Genomic DNA, 17189 nt, shown 5'->3' with positions numbered 1-17189 from the left:
GGCCTGGGTTTGATCCCTGGTCCCGGAACTAGATCCCACATGCATGCCGCAACTAAGAGCTCGCATGCCACAACTAAGGAGCCCACGTGCCGCAACTAACACCTGGTGCAACCAAAAAAAAAAAGAAATGAAACAAGAAAATAAGAAGAAGAAGAGGTTGGGCTGCTTGGTTGCTCTCTCAGGGCCTGGTGCCTGTGGCCTGAACCCTGGTGCCCACAGCTCAAGCTGGGCCTGTCCACTCTTGACAAGCTCACAATCCAGCATCAGGGAGTCCCAGGTCGTGCCACTGTCATCTTTATATCTGTCTCAGCTGTGCATCCAGTCACATCACAAGGCTTGAAGGAAGGTGCTGAGCTCTCTTCATTTTCCGAATTAATAGTAGGGGTGGGGGACTTCCCCGGAGGTCTAGTGGTTAAGACTCCTGGCTTCCACTGCAGTGGGTGCAGATTCGATCCCTGGTGGGTTAATTAAGATCCCACCAGCCGCACGACAGGCAAAAAAAAAGGACGGGGGAGAGGATGGGAAGCTCTCAGAAAAAACCTTGTTGCTTTGAACTGAAATGACATTAAGCCTTCGTGGAAGTGAGAGGGAGGGGGTGAACCGGCCAGGAATACAGACAATCTGCCCGTTTTTTGCTGGCGCCCACGTCCTCTTTTTGGTCCCTAAGGGCAAGCGCCCGTAACAAATATGGCGGCGGCATCCTCGGGCGCGAGCACCTGCCGAAGCAGCGGTCCCGGACCACGCGGAGCCAATCGCTGGGCAGGAGCGGAAGAAGGGGCTGGAGAAGTTGCTGGAGGCCTGCGCGCAGGCGCACTGGCTGGCACCTGGCTCCGGGCAGCCGCGGGATTAGGCTTCGCCTGCCACAATTTCGGTGAGGGGCTGGCCCGCGGCCGGGGCTTGGGGGCAGGAGCGGGCCGGACTAGGGGCCAGTTGGTCACAAAGGACACACCCGAAGGGTACAGGAATGCTGTCTGCTCTGGGAGTCCTGGGGGCTGTCTGTGGGAGTTCCTGAAGTGATCTGGGTGTGGGTTGAGAGAGTGCCTCGGGGCAGGGTGGGAGAAGCTTGGGCTCAAGGGGTGAGGATGGAATTCTTGCAGAGGGACTCCCTGGGGTCGCGTGATGCTTCAGGCCGGGATCCATTTCATTAACATAATGGCTTTTAACCCTGGTGGCGTTGTAGAACCAATTGGGGAGCTTTAAAAGAACACCGATGCTGGGCCCCATCCTTAGAAATTACGATTTAATTGGTCAGGGGTGAGGCTTGGGCTTTCGTGTTATTGAGCAGCTCCTCAGGTGATTTTAATGTGCTGACAGGCTGGAGAACCACCACATGGTTCAGTGCCAGCTATTGAGTAAGGAACTCCTGGGTTGTTCCCAGACTCCTCTGTGGCTCGCGAGGGGTGCATGGTCCTGAGGTGAAGTTGCTGATCCTCCAGTGCTGCTGCGGAGCAGGGAGGGAAAGGGAGAAGGTCCCTCCCCCAGTAGGGTGAAGTTCCTTTCCAGCCTGAGGAGGAGGATGGGCCCATTAGTCACTGCATGGAAAGTGGGCACCCCTCCAGGGTTGGGCGTCCCCAACAGCCCTGCCAGGGCTGGTCCTGCCGTGGGGAGACTGAGCAGGGAGACAAAGGGGGTGTGAAACAAGAAACACAGAAGACAATTCAGAGGTCACCTGCTTGTTGAAAAAAGGACACACCTAATATTTGCGCAGGGTATAATACCTTTCATATTCATTTAATACTCCCGGGACAGGCAGGGAATGGAATTTTCTCCCGCTTTGCAGATGTAGGAATAAACTCAGAGAGCTAGTTAGTGATAAGGTTCAAACTTGACCCAGGGCTCCCAACTCCACATTATGCTTATTTTAGTAGATTTTTTCCCTCCATACTAATAGCTTCTCATACAGTCTCTAGTCCTCTGAAAGGAATCAGAAGCTAACACCCACCCTCTTTCTGAAGCCCCTCACCCCAGGGGCCCAGTCTGTCATTCTTGGTTTCCTCTACCAAATTCATCAGCCCCCTACTCACCACAGGCTGGTTCAGAAATCAGGGAGCTGCTACTGTTTCTATCATTTTCTGGTTCTTTATCTCCCAGAAGCCTGATGGGGTGAGGAGGGGAGAGTTTTTACATGATGCTGGGGGCTCCTTCTAAACATCTGATTCTGTCACCTGGCCACTCCCAGTGCCCCCCATCCTATTGTCCTCAGGATAGGATCTTGTGTGTGGTTTCCAAAGCCCTTCCTGATCTGGTGTGTATCAATTTTCCTTAGCACACGGGTGAAAGCTTAATAAGTGTTACATTTTGTTATTATCACTGTTCCTCTTTGTTGCCTCACCTGTTGCCTTGCTGTCCATGTTTCACATCAGGGTTCCCCAGGTTGCCTCTTTTTGACTCCCACAGCCAAGCAGAATGCAGAGCTGAGGGGCACAGTGGGATCTGGGGAGGACACTCCTCCTCACACTGCTCTCCCGTTGGGCTGCGGATGTCCACATTGGCCTTTTAGGGTCAAATTGACCCAGAAGGTATTAATTGAGCACTTACTGTGTGGTGAAGGAGCCTGGTGGAAGCTGGGAGTCCAGATCAGGGGCAGGTCTGACCTGGCCCTGCCTTTAAGGAGCTTGGGTGCTGGAGAAGGGTTAGGGAGACATTTGGATCCTGATACAGAGCCAAGGGACCTGAAAAGGGGAGAGAACACCTGACCTGGTGCTCTTGGGAAGGTGTGTGCCCCTGAACTGGGCCTTGCTTGAATCAGCAGGATTTGATACAATTGTGGCGGCGGTATGGGCCTAGTGATGTGAGAAATGCTGAGTTTTGGGGGTTTTTTTTTTTAGTCAGAAGCACCTGTTTTGAATTTTGGCTCTAGCACTTAATAGCTCTGTGATTTGGGGCCAGCTATTTAACCTTCAGAGCCTTGGTTTCTTCACTTACAAGATGAGGATGGAAATAGTAACAAGAGTTGTAAGGATTCATGATGATAGGTGTAAAAACCAGGCATATCTTATATGTCTGAGAAATGGTATGTAGTTACATCTAGGGTGTTTTAGGTGGAAGGGACAACATGAACAAAGGTTGGAGGTGGCACTTAAAAAAGAATTTGATGGATGACAGGATATATCAAGCAGTGAGAAGCATCAATGTTGAGTGCTGAAAAGACAACTTCAGTCATGGATTTGGCAGAAGGGGATGCTGACTGCAACTCTTTAAAGATCATAAAGCCAAACTTCAGAGACATGAAAAAGAAGAAGAATAGCTACATTAAAAATTTTTTTTATTTATTTATTTTTAGCTGTGTTGGGTCTTCGTTGCTGCGCTGGGCTGTCCCTAGTTGCGGTGAGCCGGGGCTACTCTTCGTTGTGGTGCGTGGGCTTCTCATTGCGGTGGCTTCTCTTCTTGTGGAGCACAGGCTCTAGAGCGCAGGCTCAGTTGTGGCGCACAGGCTTAGTTGCTCTGCGGCGTGTGGGATCTTCCCGGACCAGGGCTCGAACCCGTGTCTCCTGCATTGGCAGGAGGATTCTTAACCACTGTGCCACCAGGGAAGCCCATGAATAGCTACATTTTATTGAGGGTCTTCTCAGTGCCAGGTACTAGGCTTGGTGCTTTATATATCTTTTGCATTTCGCCCTACAGCAATCTAAGAGGTTGGCGTTGTCATTCCCACTTTATAGATGAGGAAACTGAGGCCCAGGGAGAGGGAGTGGCTGGCTCAAGGCCACACAACTGGGACCATACCAGCGGGGGGCATGGGAGATGGGCTCTGGGGCCACCAGCAGGCTCTCCTGCTAGGTGCCAAGGTGAGGGTGGAGTTGGTTGCAGATTACAGGTTATCTCAGCCAGGTTATGCAACTAGGCTGGTGTGAGCCCCAAGCCTTCCTTCCCCTTGAGGCAGGGCTGTTGTTCTCTGCGGGGGTGGAGTGGGGGTGGGGAGGGCTATTAGAGGAAGCAGTTCCTGATGGAGGAGTGGAATCTGGAGTGACCCTGCATACTCCTCCCCCAGCTTTCTTTCCCGGGCAGAGGCTTACCTGGACAGGTTGCTTTGCCTCTAGATCTGGTCCATGGTAGTGTTCTGTCTCTGGTACTCATGAACATCATCTGGGCCCGTGCTCCTTGCAGGCCGTCCTCTTCTGACTTTCCCCCTTGTGCCTTGATTTTTCTCTCAAACTCGCCTACCACAGGAAGGGGCCTGATTACCAGCATATTCCCCTGCTCCTACCCTGATCTGTTATAAGTGAGTCCAAGGAAATGCCAGTTTCTGAGCACATTTCTGAGCACATCTCTGGGCTTCCTAGACATAGTTTAATCCTCCCTGAATTCCTATAAAAATAGGCACTGTTACTCCCATTTTACAGGTGAGGAAACCAAGGTTCAGACAAGCTCAGACCTTGCCTGCAGTTACAATTAGTAGAAAGTTCAGTTGAGATGTAAACCCAGGCCGTTCTGATGGCAAAAGTCATACGTTTTCCATCTCACCGCACTTTGAGGTTTTCTTCTACTGTTGCCCCAGCTGCTGGAGGCTGGGGACCTTGCCTGTAGGGTTCACCTTCTCCAGTAACCAGGGCAGGCCACTGGACATCTGGGTAGGGGTGCCAGGAGGTTTCACTCCCTTTGGACAAAGGCTTTCAAGGTGAGGGAGGGGAGTTCTGAAAGGCTCTGGGGAATCACAGGAGGTGACCTGGGTTAAGGATAGCAGCAGAGGTGTACATGGTGCTTTACAGCCCCAAAGCACCTTTAGATTAGCCCACCCCATCCTTGTGTGGTAGGTATGGAGGGTCTGGGAGGCTCGTTAGTAGTAATCTCTGAAGTTTGGGTGCTCGCTGCACTTCCTGTGCTCATTGCGTTAGAGTATTTTCTCATGGACTGCTAACCCTAGCCTTAGGAAGGTTGGCCCCATCGTGCAGATCAGGAAACAGGCATGGAGAGGTTTAGCAAATTGCTTCAGGTCACACGGGTAGGAAATGGTGGAGTTAGGACTTTGGAGACCTCCAGTTGTGTCTTCTTTCCACTATGTTACTTGGAAAGTGCCAAGGAAACTTAAAGGGTGATGGATATGTTGCTGATCTCAATTGTGGTGACAGTTTCACAGGCATACCTATGCCAAAACTGATCAGACTGTACACTTTGAAAATGTGCAGATTATTATTATTTGGGGGCGGGAGGTCTTTTTTTTTTCTTTTTTTCTTTTGGCCATGCTGTGCAGCTTGCAGGATCTCAGTTCCCCAACCAGGGATTGAACCCAAGCCATGGCAGTGAGAGCCCAGAATCCTAACCACTAGGCCACCAGGGGACTCCCCGATATGCAGATTATTATATGTCAGTTGTACCTCGATAAAGCTGTGAAAAAAAAAGTATTTCCCACCAAATGTTTCTTCAGGGGCTCAAAGCCCCCAGGGAGAGGCCACCTGGATATCCTCCGGCTCTGGATCAAGGTGGCATCATTATGGCCTGGGAGAGATTCTCACAGACTTAGCGGCTGCTTTCAGGTAGTTTTGGCCACTCCTCCTTCTCTCATTGCTCCACCACCAGGCGTGGGCTGGCACAAGGTTGGCACAGGAGAGGGGGTGCTGCATACCGATCTCTTGAGTGAATTGCCACTCAGCTTCCATTGAGCCTGAGAGAGACTCCCATGAGATACCATCCTTATTCTCCCTGCAGAGCCTCTTTCTTACCCGTCACTCTTATAGCAAGAGTGGCTGAGTCCAGAGAGGGAGAGAGAGGGCGAAGACACAGGCCCTGCGCTGGAGAACCCCACAGTCAGGCTGGAGTGCGGGCAGGTGGGAGAGTGCTGTGCAGGGGCAGGAGGCACCAGTGAGGGCCGAGGAGTTGGAGAAGGTCTTCTCGACATGCTGCTGGCTCCTGAGGGATGGGTGAGATGGAGATGAAGACATGGGCAGGGTGCTTCTGGTAGGAGGCACCATCAAGAACAAAGGCCTGGGAGCTTCCCTGGTGGTGCAGTGGTTAAGAATCCACCTGCCAATGCAAGGGAGATGGGTTCGAGCCCTGGTCCGGGAAGATCCCACATGCCGCGGAGCAACTAAGCCTGTGTGCCACAACTACTGAGCCTGCGCTCTAGAGCTACTGAGCCCTCGTGCCACAACTACTGAAGCCCTCGTGCCTAGAGCCCGTGCTCCGCAACAAGAGAAGCCACCACAATGAGAAGCCCACACACCACAATGAAGAGTAGCCCCCGCTCGCCGCAACCAGAGAAAACCTGTGCGCAGCAACGAAGACCCAATGCAGCCAAAAATGGATAAATAAATAAATAAATTTATTTAAAAAAAAAAAAAAAGAACAAAGGCCTGGCCAGAGGAGACAGTGGCTTGAAGATCCATGGGAGTCTGGGCTGGTCTGGCGGGGAGAGGCCAGACTACAGAGGCCCTTGAAGGCTGGGCAGGGAAGGGGAGCCATGGTTGCTCATGGGGCAAGAACAGGGCCTGGGGAGTCACCACATTTGGACTGGGGCTGAAGTCGGTCCTCCAGGGCCTGACTCTGATGGGGAAACAGAAGTTTCTGTTCTGCATGTGTGCGTGCAAGCATGCGGACATGTAAATGAAGCCCATGGGTAGGCTTGGGTCACGAGGACTCAAAGAGAAAGCCTCTGAGGAAGTGTGTAAGTTTTAGCGCTGCCACAAACTGAGTGGCTTAAGGCAACCTCCCAGTTCCTGTAGGGTAGAAATCCAACATCAAGGCATCAGCAGGGTCATGTGCCCTCTGGAGGGAGGCTCTAGGAAAGAATCCTTCCTTGCCTCTTCCTAGCTCCTGGTGGTTGCCTGCAGTCCTTAGTGTTCTTTGGCTTGTAGATGCGTCACTCAAATTTCTGCCTGCATCTTCAGGTGGCTGTCTTCCCTTTGTGTGTGTCTGTCTCTGTGTCCAAATTTCCCTCTCCTTTTAAGGATACCAGTCATTGGATTAGGGCCCACCCTAACTCAGTATGATCTCATCTGAACTTGGTTACATCTGCAAAGATCCTATTTCCAAATAAGGTTGCACTCACAGATACTGGGGGTTAGGACTTGAACTTATCTCTTTGGGGCACATTCAACTCAGAACAGGGAGTTTGAGAGAAGGAAGCCCCCATAGCTTCCCTCTGGGGGTCAGACAAGCACACATGAGATTATTTTTCTGAAAAGAGAACAACAGCTTTGAATCTAAAGAGACAGATAGACTTAATGCCTGGCTGCTTAAAGTGTGGTCATGGACCAGCAGCATTGGTGCCACCTGGGAGCCTGTTAGGAATGCAGAATCTCAGATTCTTCCCCATGCCTATGGAGGCAAAATCTGCATTTTAACAAAGTCCCCTGGTGACTTGGAAGCACATTACAGTATGAGAAGCGCTGCTTTAATAAAAATCTGACTTTTATTTGCTTTTCCATCCATGGTCAGTCTAGCCTGCTGGTCTCTGTACACGAGTCGGCCTGGTTGGGAGCAGGCACTCGTGCTGTCCTTTGTTCTCTCTCTCTCTTTTTTTTTTTTTTTTTTTTTGCGGTACACGGGCCTCTCACTGTTGTGGCTTCTTCCCGTTGCGGAGCACAGAGTCCGGACGCACAGGCTCAGTGGACATGGCTCACAGGCCCAGCCGCTCCGCAGCATGTGGGATCTTCCTGGACTGGGGCACGAACCCGCGTCCCCTGCATTGGCAGGCAGACTCCCAACCACTGTGCCACCAGGGAAGCCCTGTTCTCTCTTTTCATGTAACATGTTCTTGAGTTTCTCTCCCCTGTGTTGAGGTTGCCCACGTACTTGGCCTTTCTGGAGAGCATCGGGCTTGTTGAGCCAGTCCCTTTGTTGTGTTCCTGGGCTGTGTCCAGCTTTTGGCTGTTTATAAATGTTGCTGCCATGAACAGCTCTGTACTTGTTCCCTTGGGGTTAGTTCCTTGAGGTGGAATTTCCGGAATCAAAGTGCGTGAGCAGTTGTGGACTCTTATCATATCTTATAACTTGTATATCCCTATGGAAACTGCCATCACAGCAGGTTTCTCCATTCTACCCAGCAGTCCATAGGAACCCAATTTGGGAGGTCAAGTGGCAGAAAAGGCTTTGGAGCCAGACAGGTCAGGGTTCAAATCTGCTACTTTTTTGCTGTGCGACACTGGGCAAATCACTTAACATCTCTGAGCTTGCTCTCCTATAATACTGTAATAGTGCTGTAAACTTTGTAGGGATTTTATAAAGATGATAATGAGATCACTAACGTCCATTTATTGAGCACTTTCTGTGAGTTACCTCATTTAATCCTTACATTCCTCTGAGTAGCCATGACCATCCACTTTTCCTTTTTACAGAAGAGAAAACTGAGGCTGGGGTTAAGTAGCTTGCCCGAGGTGCCACTGTAGGCACAGTGTGTGCCCAAGCCCAGGGTTGTCATGTCTGGACCGTTAAGGTTGAGTAAAGTATGGATGAAAGAAGATACTGAGCACTAGCACGCGACCTGGCTCAGCACTTGCTGGCTGGCTGCCTTCTCTTCCCACGCCTTTATCAGTTTCCTTGGGTTACTCTCCAGTAGTGGTATCTAGTCCAGCATTGTTTTAGCTGGACATCATTGACGATTCCCCAGTTTTGTTTTACGTACAGACTTTCTCCCAGTGAGATGACTCAGAGGTCTGGGGTTAGATCAGCTGGCTCTGATCCCTGCAGCTAACTGGCTTCTTCTTCCCCAGGGACAAGGATGGCCAGACTGCCCGTGGCCATGAGCGCTCCTCAGTACTCCTGGGGCTGAGGCTGGGCTGGCCGCCATGGGGCTGGGTGGGCCCTGGGCCTGGCTGCTGGGCCTGCCCACGGCCATGGTCTATGGCTCCCTGGCCCTCTTCATCTCTGTCCTGCACAACGTGTTCCTGCTTTACTACGTGGACACCTTTGTCTCAGTGTACAAGATCAACAAAGCTGCCTTCTGGGTCGGAGAGGTAGGCCAGAGCTGGGGCAGCTAGCCAGGGTGGGAGCCAGGCAGATGGCAGGGCTGGATCCTGCCCAGCCAGGAGCTTGGGGCAAGCCGAGTTGCCCACCGAGATTCAGCAAGGAAAGCTGGAGCTGGAGGCCTTGATGACTCCTCAGTGAGGATTACGCCAGCTCTCCTGGCCTCTGTCTTGTGAGCCAGGCACTGTTCTATGTATGCACATTGAGAATATATTCACATATATTTATCAGCTGGGACCTCGATGGGTGGGAGTTTGATGGGACAGTCGCTATGGGTTATAACAGAGGGACTGACCTGAGCAAAGGTTTGCAGGAAGGAAAGCTGGGGTCATCTCTGAGAGGTGGCGAGCAGGCTGGGATGGAGAAAGCCCCGGAGAGGAGACTGCCTGGAGCCCACCTGCCCGTTTCCCCTCTGCCCACAGACGGTGTTTCTCCTCTGGAACAGCCTCAATGACCCCCTGTTCGGCTGGCTGAGTGACCGTCAGTTCCTCAGCTCCCAGCCCCGGTTTGTTTCCCGAGGATGGCTCAGAACTGGTTCTGTCCCACCTACCCCCGCCCCCAGAGCTGGAGGACCCCTGCCTGTGTTTGGGGTGGGGAAGAAAGGGAGACCATTTCCAGCTGTTGTGCAGGCTTCCTCCTTTCCCAAGGTCAGGCAGACTCTGTCCAGTTTGAAGAAGTGGCCTTGGCTGGCTGCTGCCTTGCTCAGCTCGGGGAGAAATTTACCCCCGCTTGGCTTACCAGGCCCTCAGGACGGGGTTCCGTGCAGCAAACACTCTGCTGCTTCTGGCACATTTCTTTAGCCCATCCTTGCTTGGGCCCATCACTGCCCCCAAGCTTGAGAAATGGGTATCCCACCACCCTTTGGCCATCAGCCCTGGCAGGCTGGTAAGAGAGCAGAGGGGAGAGTGTACCCACTGGTGAGTTGTGCTTCCTAAATCAGGGGTTGAACTCAGGGCTCAGTGGGACCACCCTGGTGTGAGTCCCATGCTCTGGGCCTCTGTTGTTCCCTCCTCTGGGCCCCGGGCAGGGGGAACTGGGGCCTGCCGAGGCTGTAGGGGCATCTCCCAACAGCACCCCTCTCCCTGGCAGGTCAGGCGCCAGGCTCTCCTCGAGGGCTGTGGTGCTGGCACGGGTGCGGGCGCTGGGCTGGCATGGGCCGCTGCTGGCGCTGTCGTTCCTGGCGTTCTGGGTGCCGTGGGCCCCAGCTGGCCTGCAGTTCTTGCTGTGCCTGTGCCTCTATGATGGCTTCCTGACGCTCGTGGACCTGCACCATCATGCCTTGCTGGCTGACCTGGCCCTCTCAGCCCACGACCGCACCCACCTCAACTTCTACTGCTCCCTCTTCAGTGCGGCTGGCTCCCTGTCTGTCTTTGCCTCCTACGCCTTCTGGAACAAAGAAGACTTCTCTTCCTTCCGCGCCTTCTGCCTGGCACTGGCCGCTGGGTCTGGGCTGGGCTTTGTGGGGGCCACACGGCTGCTGAGATGGCGGGTGGAGGCGGCCAGCAGGGAACCGGGGTGCCCAACCCTGGCTGTGGATGGCGGGTGAGTGGCCAGCTCTGGCTCTCCAGGGTCCCGCCAGCACTCTGCTGGGTATGACTGCCATGCTGGGGCCCCTGGCTGGTGGGTGGCTGCCCGGTGGGGGATGGCTCTGGCCCAGCCTAGGCCGTTCTTGACTCCCCTCTGCCCCGTAGCCTGTGTGAAGAAGAAGAGCTGCTTCTTGGCGGCGAGGAGACGGGCAGCATCACCTTGGGCCAGTACCTTCGGCAGCTGGCCCGCCACCGGAACTTCCTGTGGTTCGTGGGCATGGACCTGGTGCAGGTACGGGAGCAGTGCCTCCGTCCAGGATGGCTACGAATGCCTCACTCAAGGGGACAGGCTCCTCAGAAGCTGGGAGATCAGTTCTGGCCTCGCCTGAGAATGGCTGGGCCATTCAATGGCAGGAGCACAAGTTGGGTTGTTAGATACCTGGATTCTAGCAGCATCTGAGCTCCTAGCTCTCTGCGTCATCTTAGGCTTGTCTCAGTCTCTCGGGGCAGCTGTGTTCTCACCTGCAAAGCGAGGATATGAAAAAGAGGTGCCCCTTTGGAGACTTTTAAAACACCACATGCCATACCTAAAACATATGTAGTATATAAGCCAACCAAATTTAGAAATAGATTGTTTTTGTGTCATTTAGCTTGTTTTAGCATTGATAGGTTTTATAAGAGAAAAAGCTTTTAATTGTTCTAATGACAATTTTGTCATTCCTTCTAACTTTTAGCAAACTTGATGAGCATAGGAAGTTGGTTTCAGGTTTTGTTGTTGTTGTTTTTTGCGGTATGCGGGTCTCTCACTGCTGTGGCCTCTCCCGTTGTGGAGCACAGGCTCCAGACGCGCAGGCTCAGCGGCCATGGCTCACGGGCCTAGCCGCTCTACGGCATGTGGGATCTTCCCGGACCGGGGCACGAACCCGTGTTCCCTGCATCGGCAGGCGGACTCCCAACAACTGCGCCACCAGGGAAGCCCTGGTTTCAGGTTTTGTTCTGGCACGTTCCACGCCGAGGGACACGGGGGTGGAGGCCGCTCTTGCTCCTGCTGCCCCACCTGCTGGCTTCTGCCCTCTTCCTGGCCTCCTCACTGTCCCTGTTGGTTGCAGGTCTTTCACTGCCACTTCAACAGCAACTTCTTCCCGCTCTTCCTGGAGCATCTGTTGTCAGACCACATCTCCCTCTCCACTGGCTCCTTCCTGTTGGGTGAGTGGGTGCCTCGGGCAGGCCGGAAGGACAAAGGCTTGCACCCCAGAACGCCTAGCCCGGCTGTAGGCACAGACGCCTCCCCAGCTGGGGCCCAGGTGGCAGAGGGCAGAATCCGTGCTGGGGTTGCACCTCCAGCCCCCAGCTCTGTTTTCCAGAGGGAGGGAGGGAGCCTCTGTGGGTTTGAGTGGGTAGGGCTGCCCTCATGGTGGTCCTCTGGGTGGCGGTGACACCCAGAGGTGAAGTGGTACAGTGGCTGGTTAACAGGGAGGACTACCGTCCTGACAGGCCTGGGTGTGTGTCTTGACCGTGCTTATTCACTGTGGCCTTGGGTGTGTTTTATTTCACCTCTTTGGGCCTCCACTTCTCTGTAAAGTAGGAATGATAATAGTACTTACCTTGAAGGGTCGTGAGGACTAAATAAAAGGGTGTGAAGCTCTTAGCACGGAGCCTGAACCTCGTTAGTGTTGGATCAGTGCAAACTCTGATTCCGATGGCCAACCATGAGCAGTTGTGGAGGTTGTGGCCGTGCCCCCTGACGAGGCCGCACCCCCTTCCCCAGGCATCTCCTATGTCGCTCCGCATCTCAACAATCTCTACTTCCTGCCCCTGTGCCGGCGCTGGGGCGTCTACGCTGTGGTGCGCGGGCTCTTCCTGCTCAAGCTGGGCCTGAGCCTGCTCATGCTGTGCGCTGGCCCCGACCGCCCTGGCCTGCTCTGCCTCTTCATTGCCAGGTATGCCCTGCCCTCCTTCGTCCCCACACCTCTGTCCCACCCCTTCATTTTTGTCTGCTCTCTCTCCGCCGGCAGCAACCGTGTCTTCACTGAGGGCACCTGTAAGCTGTTGACCTTGGTGGTCACTGACCTGGTGGATGAGGACCTGGTGCTGAACCACCGCAAGCAGGCGGCCTCAGCACTTCTCTTTGGCATGGTGGCCTTGGTGACCAAGCCAGGCCAGACCTTCGCCCCGCTGCTGGGCACCTGGCTGCTGTGCTTCTACACAGGTGAGAGCCCAGGGGCTGGCACGGGGCTCTGGAGGCTCCAGGGAGCACAGCTTACCTGGTGTACCAGCTGATCAGCCTGGGATCTGGGTCCATTGAGGGAGAGAATGGCAACCAGCCAACAGAGGCTGGGTCTGGGCCGCCCCTGGCTGCCACCCCTCCTCTGCCTCTCTGCATGTGGGTAGAGGAACTGGGTTACACTCTTTCATTCATTCATTCAACAAATATGTATGGAATACCTTCTCTGCCAGGTGCTGCTCTAGGTGCCTCTAGGGAGGGAGATGACAAAATCAGACAGACAAGGTCTTTGCCATCGTGGAGCTTATATTCTAGTCAGGGGGTGGGGGTAGGGTCGGCAATAAACAGCCAAACAGGTAGTGATAAGTGCGTTGGTAAAAACTAGCCATTGTGACTGAGAAGCTGCTTAGTGTGGTCCGGGAAGGTCTCTCTGAGGAGGTGACACCCAGGATGTGAACTGAATGGCGAGGATTTGGTCTACAAAGATCTCAGCAAATCCCAGACAGAGAGAACTGGAAGTGGGCCCAAGTTATCAAGGATGGTTTGGCAGACTTCCCTGGTGGTGCAGTGGTTAAGAATCCATCTGCCAATGCAGGGGACCCGGGTTCGAGCCCTGGTCCGGGAAGATCCCACATGCCACGGAGCAACTAAGCCTACGTGCCACAACTACTGAGCCTGCGCTCTAGAGCCACGAGTCACAACTACTGAGCCCGCGTGCCACAACTACTAAAGCCGGCGCACCTAGAGCCCGTGCTCTGCAAAAAGAGAAGCCACCGCAGTGAGAAGCCCGTGCACCGAAACGAAGAGTAGCCCTGGCTCGCCACAACTAGAGAAAGCCCGCACACAACAACGAAGACCCAATGCAGCAAAATAAATAAAGAAATAAATTTATAAAAAAGAGTGGTTTGGAGATGAGGCTGGAAAAGTGAAGAGGGCTCTGTAGATCTGGGCAGGGTGTGAATTTTATTCTCAGTGCAGCTATTGGGTGGCTTTTAAGTAGGGGAGTGGCCTCGTCTGATTTACATGCTTTAAAGTTCGCTCTGACTGCTGTACGGAGGATGGGCTGTAGGGAGGCTGTGGCACAGGCGATGGAGGCTTGGAGCAGGTGGGGCCGGGGGCTGAAAAGAAGTGTTTGTTTTGGGCTGTGTTTTGGAGTTGGGGGAAGTGAAGGATTGGCTGTTGGGGAGTGGTGAAATTAACTGAGGAATCTAGGAAGACTTCGAGGTTATTGGGGGGATGGCGGTACCATTCCACAAGAAGAGAAGAACAGGGGAGAAGCAAGTCTGGGGGAGGAATCAAGAGCTGCCATTTGGACACGTGCCCATGGCGTGTGAGATGCGGCACTGTGGACTGTGGAGGAGACCAGGGCTGACCTGTTCTTTCTGCGGACTCTCTCATCCTAGGTCATGATCTCTTCCAGCAGCCTGCACTGACGCCTGTGGGGAGTGCCCAGCCCTGGCCAGAGCCCCCGGCTCCACCCCCACCACAGGCCCCGACGCTCCGCCAGGGCTGCTTCTACCTGCTGGTGCTGGTTCCCCTCACCTGTGCTCTGCTGCAGCTGTTCACCTGGTCCCAGTTCACGCTGTATGGGAGACGCCTGCATGCGGTCAAAGCCCAGCGTCAGAACCTGTCACGGGCCCAAACCCTGGACATTAAGATGGTGTGAGGGGAGCGGCAAGGCCACCCTGCTGAGGACACTACCTGCAGCCCTGGGCGGCCAGTCTCTTTCGCCTTCCTGGGGTGCAGCCTGGAGGACAGATGGCGGAGTGGGAGCTCCTGGGGCTGCGCAGGGAGCGTCACTGAGGTCTAAGTTCCTGCTTGGCTGTCGGGCTCAGCTTGGGCAAGGGTTGGGGCGTTTGTGCTCAGGGACCCGCTTCCTCCTATGCGGCAGGAGGAAGAAGAGGATCACGAAGGGAGGGGGCCCGCCCTGTGGTCACGTGGGGTTGCTGTGGGCACAGAGGCCTATCCCCCTTCCTGGCTGGGGCTGGCGCCCTATGTGGGCTCGGAAACTACTTTGGCCTAGTCAGAGGAAACTGAGTCCCACCTGCCCCTTGCGGTGGCTTCTCTCAGAACTCTCTGCCTCAGCTGTGCGTGGAGTAGCGCGCCCTAGCTGCTGCAGGGCACCCGCGTCCCCAGCTGGCCTCTCAGCAATGTTCATTTCATCACAGACTGATCGAAGTCGGTCATTTCTATTCCCACTCCTGAGGTCTGTGCTGTGTGTGGGAGTGGTGGGTTGGGGAACAGGATTCCTTACTTAATAAGAGCAGCCTGAGAGCATTTTCAGAGATGAGTGGGGGGCCACCCACATCAGAGTCACTGGGGTAGCAGGGAGAGCCCACAGGCCCATGGCCGCATGGGCCCTTGGGAGCAAATCAGCTTTCAGGCCTGCGTTCGTAGCCCCAGTGCGTTTCCCGTGTACCACTGCTGGACGTGGTGGGCAAGGAGGAGTGGCCACTTCTAGGCTAGAGGTCCTTAACCTTGGAGTCGCTGGGGAGCTTGCAAAGATGCTGGTGTCTGAGTTGTTCCCCAAGATTCTGATTTCATGGGTCTGGGTACCGCCTGGCACTGGGGTTTCGGAAAGCTCTGTGGTGATTTTCCCGTGCAGCTGGGACTGAGAACCTCTGCTTGAGGTCAGCGTTTCTCGGCCTCGGCACTGCAGACACTTGGGGCTGGGCTGTTCTTCGTTGTGGGTGTTTAGCAGCATCCCTGGCCTCTGCCTACTAGATGTCAGTAGCATCTCCCTCCAGTTGTGACGACCGAACATCTCCAGGCATTGCCAAGTGTGTCCTAAGGGGCAAAACTGACTTTGATTGGGAACCACTGCTCTAGGCCAATGGTTATTTGAGGGTGTGCACAGCGGTTAAGAATGTAGGCCCTAGGGCTATATTGCCTGGGTTCAAATTCTAGCTAACAAAGGGCAGAGCTTTGGGAAATTATATAAGGAATAACAAACATACTTACACTTTGTACGGTTGTTGGGAGAATCAAATGGATTAACATTTGTAAAGTGCCTGGAAAACCGCTCCCCCCTACCCCCCAAGTATACAGGTTTAAAATGGAGAACTGATTAATCAGCACATCTGCGCGTGGGCCCTGGGAACAGTATTTTAATAAGCTTCTGACTTCAGAGATGTGAAGAGCTGGCCCCCTCATTTGGGGTGGAGTCTCATCCATGGGCTTGGGCATGTGCACAGGCCTGGGACCTTCATTCCTGACCTGGTCTCTGGGCTTCCTTGTGAACACCATCTTCTCTGCGTCCACCTGACAGGCTGGGGCTTGGGCTAAGGTCAGGCCAAGTCTGGCTGGTGCAACAGTGCCCTCTAGAGGACAGACTAGGCCCAGTCACAGCCTCAGATTCCGGGCCCACAGCTTCTCCCTCCTCCCACCCTGCACTGGCTACAGACAGAGGCCCAACTGATGTGTCTATTGGAACGAGTTTATTTAAGTACACTGGGCCCCACCAGGCAACGTGGTTTGTGCGAGGCTGTGCGAGGGACAGGCTTGGGCTAAGGGCGGGGGAGGTGAGCTGGTTAAGCACACTGCAGTCTGTGGGTCGCCACATCGCTTTCACACACACCTGCTGCTGTGGCCCACACCTGGCAGGGCCTTTGGTCGTTGGACGGCATGGGGGAGAATACTGCCTGGAATCTGGGATCAGGGCAGGTCTTGGTGTCACAGGTGAGGGTGCCGGTGAATATCTGCTAGCCCCAGCTTTGCACCATCTGGCCTGAAGAGCCTTGGGACCACTGCCAGGCCAGCCCAGTCCAGGGTAGGCACCTGGCCCCACTGGACCAGAGGAGGTGAGCCTGAGCCCATCAGCTCCTGGCACTCTGGTCTGGCCCCTCCCTAACCAAACAAGTGCAAAGACAAGAATGGCACAAATCAGCCCAGAGGGGGCTGTCTCGCCTCTACAGCCTAGTCCCCCCTGGGTCAGCTAGCGTGGGAAAAGGCAACTTAATCGCAGCTCTTTCTCCAGTCCTAAGGAGGCTGGATCCCCAGCACCCCTCCTTTGCTAGCAGCCTCTGCCAAAGGGTGATTCTACCTCCTGTTTCAGAAAATCCAACCAGCAACCAGCCTGTTGATTCCAGGGTGGTGAGCAAGTGGAAGAGGGAGAAAGAAAGAGGCTGGAGTGACTCTGAGTGTAGCCTCTGATCCCAAATGGTCCTGAGGCCTACGGATACTGTCAGTTCACCGTTAGCAGGGAGTGGCGGGGCCCTGGATGCTATGCTAAGCTTAGGTGCTGTAAACGTTAGTGTGAACAGGGTGACTGGCGGGCAGGAGGCAGTGAGCTCCCTCGCTCCAGTCCCTGTACTGAACAAACACTTCAATAAATAAAACTGAAGATGGCTTTGCCCATGGATGGATGGAAAGCAAGGGCCTGGGGCCAACAGGCTCCTGAAACTCTCCCGAGATCCCCGGATGGGGGTTGGGGGTTAGAGCGTTAACTCTGCCACCCATCAGAAGTAGCACTACTCCTGCCCTCCTCAAATGCCCAGTGTGGTCCTGGTCTCCAGGTGAAGATGAGGGCATCCTGCCCC

At 54.4% G+C, this 17189-nt stretch overlaps 1 protein-coding gene across 4 annotated transcripts; it reads left to right on the top strand.

The window, feature by feature from the left end:
- Positions 1-774: 774 nt before the first annotated feature.
- On the top strand, positions 775-16869 carry MFSD13A (major facilitator superfamily domain containing 13A). 4 transcript variants are annotated; one of them, XM_060034174.1, is made up of 9 exons: positions 775-871; positions 8649-8891; positions 9324-9406; positions 9991-10443; positions 10593-10719; positions 11537-11633; positions 12196-12367; positions 12443-12636; positions 14072-16869. In XM_060034174.1, exons 2-9 carry the CDS (start codon positions 8724-8726, stop codon positions 14305-14307), a joined length of 1530 nt encoding a protein of 509 aa, XP_059890157.1. In that variant the 5' UTR covers positions 775-871; positions 8649-8723; the 3' UTR covers positions 14308-16869. The 4 variants fall into 4 exon arrangements, with proteins under 4 accessions (XP_059890157.1, XP_059890156.1, XP_059890158.1 ...); XM_060034173.1 differs by having other exon boundaries at positions 14055-16869; XM_060034175.1 differs by lacking the exon at positions 14072-16869 and adding an exon at positions 13247-13531.
- Positions 16870-17189: the final 320 nt, after the last annotated feature.

The sequence above is a fragment of the Delphinus delphis genome, chromosome 16, assembly GCF_949987515.2.
Source record: "Delphinus delphis chromosome 16, mDelDel1.2, whole genome shotgun sequence".
NCBI classification, from domain to species: domain Eukaryota; kingdom Metazoa; phylum Chordata; class Mammalia; order Artiodactyla; family Delphinidae; genus Delphinus; species Delphinus delphis.
This window is presented reverse-complemented; position numbering and strand designations above follow the sequence as displayed.